The sequence below is a fragment of the Diaphorina citri genome, unplaced genomic scaffold, assembly GCF_000475195.1.
Source record: "Diaphorina citri unplaced genomic scaffold, Diaci psyllid genome assembly version 1.1 scaffold149, whole genome shotgun sequence".
In the NCBI taxonomy this organism is placed as follows: Eukaryota; Metazoa; Arthropoda; class Insecta; order Hemiptera; family Psyllidae; genus Diaphorina; species Diaphorina citri.
This window is the reverse complement of record NW_007377586.1, coordinates 310,275-315,119: the sequence shown is the minus strand read 5'-3', so window position 1 is coordinate 315,119 and position 4,845 is coordinate 310,275. Positions and strand designations below refer to the sequence as shown.

The window sequence follows — 4,845 nt, the reverse complement described above, 5'->3', positions numbered from 1 at the left end:
TCCCATCAGGAAAAAATTACCCAGATGGGCATCCGTATCAATAATAATAAAAGGTATAAAGAAAAGGGACTATGAGCCGAATACAAGAAATAACTATGGCAAAACTACAATAAAATATCAAGTACCGAACTTGATAAATTCATTACCAAATGAACTGAGAAATATAGACAGTAAAAACAAAATGAAATTGGAGATACAAAAACACCTTTTAGAAACGAATAATGAAATTTGACATAATCAAGAAGTAGAGGAAGAAGAAGAAAATGAACAAATCATGATATGATAAGAAACTAAAATGTTCCTGAAAAGTACAAACATTATGTACTTATATAGGAACACGATGAAATTTGTGAAGAAACCGAATAAACCTTATTATTATTATTATTTTCAGATTTACAGTTAATCAATTAGGGTTTAGCATAATACTTACCGTGCCTCTCCAAAGAAAGTTGATGTAATCCTCAGTATAGCCGTCAATCAAATTGAACTCTTCCTCGTACAATCCATATAGTCTCTCAGATGTTTGGTATTGTTTATATCTGAAAATCAAAACGAAAAAATCTGGTGTAAAAAAAAAAAAAAAAAAAAAAAAAAATTTTTTTAAGTTCTTATGTCCACTGTCCATACTTTACTTCTTATGTCCACTGTCCATACTTTACTTCTTATGTCCACTATCCATACTTTATTTCTCATGTCCACTGTCCATACTTTACTTCTTATGTCCACTATCCATACTTTACTTCTTATGTCCACTATCCATACTTTACTTCCTATGTCCACTATCCATACTTTACTTCTTATGTCCACTATCCATACTTTACTTCTTATGTCCACTGTCCATACTTTACTTCTTATGTCCACTATCCATACTTTACTTCTTATGTCCACTGTCCATACATAGTTACCTACATAGTCGAAGCGACGCGGCGCGACGATGTGAATCTATGTTGTCAAGGCAGTGTGGACGGTCTCAGTAGACATCGATTAACGGCGTCGACTATGTGTGGAAAGCTAAAAACAGAGAGGAGGGGAGGCCATAGCGCAAAGAGCTTTTCGCTCTCAGCTCTATGCGTTTTGAATTCCTTGCTTCTTTCTTTTTAAGCGATAAGAAGAAGAAGAAGAAGAAGAAGAAGAATTTCACTTCTAAAACGACCAAAACAAACGAAAAATGTGCAGAAAAAACTATCGAAAACTATCGATAGTCAAGCCTCAACTATCGATAGTTCTCCTCCTCTAGGTTTCAGTAGACATCGATTAACGGCCTGTCGACTATGTGTGGAAGGCTAAATACAGAGTGGAGGGGAGGCCATAGCGCAAAGAGCTTTTCGCTCTCAGCTCTATGCGTTTTGAATTCCACGCTTCTTTCTTTTTAAGCGATAAAAAAAGAAGAAGAAGAAGAACAAGAAGAAGAAAAAAAAACTTCATCTGCCAGCCTAGCTAGCTTAGAGGTAGAGTGGGTCTGTCTTGTAAGTTCTCGGTCGCGGGTTCGATTCCCGCCCGGGCCAGATTTTCTCCTAAACAGAGAAGGTTCGTTCTCGGAAGAGCTGGTTTTCTCCTATCCTACCTTCCTCCTCTCTTCCAATTCGAGACGATAAGACCCCAGCAGCTACAGTTCCGTCTGTCAAACCTCTTAGAAAAGAAGAAAAAGTTGTGGGTCTGTCTTGTAAGTTCTCGGTCGCGGGTTCGATTCCCGCCCGGGCCAGATTTTCTCCTAAACAGAGAAGGTTCGTTCTCGGAACGGCTGGTTTTCTCCTATCCTACCTTCCTCCTCTCTTCCAATTCGACACTATAAGACCCCAGCAGCTACAGTTCCGTCTGTCAAACCTCTTAGAAAAGAAAAAAAAAAGTTTATATCTAATATCAGACCACCCTGTCTATGGTAAATGCATCTTCTCATATGAATGACAAATTGAAATTTGACAGCTCGAAACTCAAAAGAAAAATCATTTGTTTGTTTGTTTGTTGCACAATTTTGCTATCTGTCCATTTTTTTCCTTTTTTTTCGAGGTGTCCGTCAAAATTCAATCCATTGTGGTTAGTATTTTCATATTTATTATTATACTTACTTATAGACATACCATTATACCTACATAAAGTATTATACCTAGATACGTATATACGTATTAACGTATAATATGTGTTTTTGATAATTTTATTTATGTATTTACCCTAGCGTACATAAACATTAAACATAATTAATAAGTATACATGACTTGTTCAGTGCTCACATTAAAAATTGAAGGGTTTTATAAAACGGGGGCCTGACCTTACCGCCATTTTTACTTTCCACCTTACTTTGCGTTAATTTTCCAAAGGGCAAAACGCGGGTGAAAAAAAGGGCCCTCATCATCAGCATCTTACACCCCCTCCAGCCCTTTCTCAGACCTTCTCCTCCCGCCCTTTTCCTTAATCTTACGTCCCTTTTTGCCCCTCTTCGTCTCTTTCTCCCTTCTTCCTCTCCTCTCAGACTCCCTATTCCTGATTTCCTAATTTCTTTTTCTTATGTACATTGTCCCAACATTCTTCTCTTCTTCCTCCTTCCACAGCAGCTCTAACCCTTTCTCATTGTTCCAGCTGGTGCTTCCCCCTTGGTGTGTTAGGAGGTGGGAAGCTTTGAGAAATTTACATATTTTTTTCTCGTAGCTAATTGAGTGTTTATTGGATTCATTTATGAACAAAATGCTGGCTCTTAAGTTCGTGCTAAGCATAGTCTCAAGGCATTTGATTGGTCAATTTTGACTTGAGACTGATCTTAGAACGATCATTCTTGTTCATAAATACGAGTGTAAGGCAGCAGTTGTTTCATTGCTGCGAAAGAGAAAACTCGTGTGGTCTGTGTCCTAGCATGCCCCTCCCATGGTGAAAATGGGTTCCCCATCTTATTTTGTGAAGTCCAAACACGCTCTCCTTTTTACTTAAAACTCGTCCTAACTTTCTTGTGTTCTGTGTTTGTTTCTTCAGCCCTTACCTATATTTATAGAAACTTACCTTCAACTTTATACCTACCTACCTACCTCCCTTTACGAAGTTAGGGCACATACGATGCGAGAGAGAGAGAGAGAGAGAGAGAGAGAGAGAGAGAGAGAGAGGAGATGTCTTTTATAGAAAAGCGGTCAAAATTGAAAAGCACGTACTTTACCTCGAAAATAAGATGATTTGGGGCGTGTTACTTTTGGAAGAGAGGGAAGAAGGTGGAGGAGAAGAAGGAGGAGGAGAAGAAGGAGGAGGAGAAGGAGAAGGAGGAGGAGATGGAGGAGGAGAAGGAGGAGGAGGAGGAGAAGGAGGAGAGGGAGAGAGAACACTTCATGGAAGGTAGGGGTAGAGAAGAATTAAATGATAAAGAAGAATAGAGGGGAATGGAGAGAGAGGCGAAGAAGAGCAAATTGTGTTAACGAATTCCGTATGTGGGAGAGAGAGAGAGAGAGAGAGAGAGAGAGAGAGAGAGATGTGTTAGTGTGCATACAGACTATACAGAGTGTTAAAAAAAAATGACATGCCAACCAAAGGCCAACAACGAATTAATTTGTTTCTTTTTCTTTGTGTTTCAGGTTAGTTGGTGTATAGCTACTAGCTATACCTACATACATAATCTTGATAGTGTAATGTTGGTGAGTGCAAAGTACCTTCGGGGGGGGGAGACAGGGAAAAGGGATTGTTGCATACATCAGTTTTTTCTCGAACAAGGCGTTTTTTTTTTCTTCTTCTTTTTCCATCACTCACACTCTTTCTTACCCAGAACTTCCAGAAGTTTCTTGGGCTGTTGGTTAGACTGAAAATTTCAATGGATATTATTTTATTGCATTTAATATTACTTTGTCTGTATGTCGTCTGTTCTCCGATCGGATAGCTCTTGTCCAGTCTTGTTTGTCAGTTCGTTCAATTTTGTTAAAACTAGGCATAGGGCATTAGGGCATACAGGCATACTTAAATATCCAACACGAAGGAGATTTTTCTTCTCGGATTCTGGCACGGGCACTTTCGTTGTATTGATCCATAGTACCGATTCCATAGGGCACTCCATTTTACTAGTGCATCATTGCTCGCTGACTATAAGCTATAAGTACGAGTACTTAGATCTCAGCCTCTTAATAGAAGTAGTAATCTAAGAAGAAGAAGAAGAAGAAGAAGAAGAAGAAGAAGAAGAAGAAGAAGAAGAAGAAGAAGAAGAAGAAGAAGAAGAATCAGCAGAAAAAAAAACATTATCGTAAAGATAATTAACTTTCTAATTAATTTTATATCTTGGGAGTAAATAAATAAAGCGAGGGGGATACCCTCGCCCATCGTTAATTTAATGGCGGAATTATTTGTGAATTCCGCTCTTCCAATTTAATTAATCAAGAGGAAGACTTTTTTTACTTATCAAAAATGTTAAAAATCACCCTTTTGATTCTTATATTAACTTCAAGATCAATTACTTTTATCATTGAAACAATATCTAATAAATATAGGTAAATTCTTTGTTCGAAGGAGATTGTAGATGATTTAATGATTTTCAAGTTATTTTTTGCTGAGCGAAGATGGCCCATTTCTACCCAATTTAAAGAGAACTGTAGAAAGCGCTTAGAGAGCAGAAAGAAGGGAATCAGATGAAGGGAACCTGTCTCGGTGGCGTAGTGGTCAAGACGCTCGCCTGGTAATCAGGAGGGCGTGGGTTCGATTTCAGCCGAGGTATGGAATTTTATCCTCATCTATTTGAGAATTTGACCACGTAATAATGGAGCTCTAAGGGTTAGGTGGTAGAGAACGCCTAAGGCGTTAACCTCGCCTAGTGGTTGCCTTCCAATCAAGAGTCTATTATTATTATTATTATTAATCAGACAAAATTCTTGGATTTTTTAAGAAGGA

General features: G+C 38.2%; 1 protein-coding gene across 1 annotated transcript in view; it reads right to left on the bottom strand.

Moving 5' to 3' along the window:
• The window catches only part of LOC103505092, a gene marked incomplete at its 3' end in the record, with an annotated part of 28,235 nt that overhangs the window by 9,600 nt on the left and 13,790 nt on the right, over positions 1 to 4,845 (bottom strand). The window contains exon 5 of the mRNA XM_026820477.1: positions 431 to 539. Coding sequence (XP_026676278.1) covers positions 431 to 539 — 109 coding nt within the window. The remainder of the gene's footprint in view (positions 1 to 430; positions 540 to 4,845) is intronic.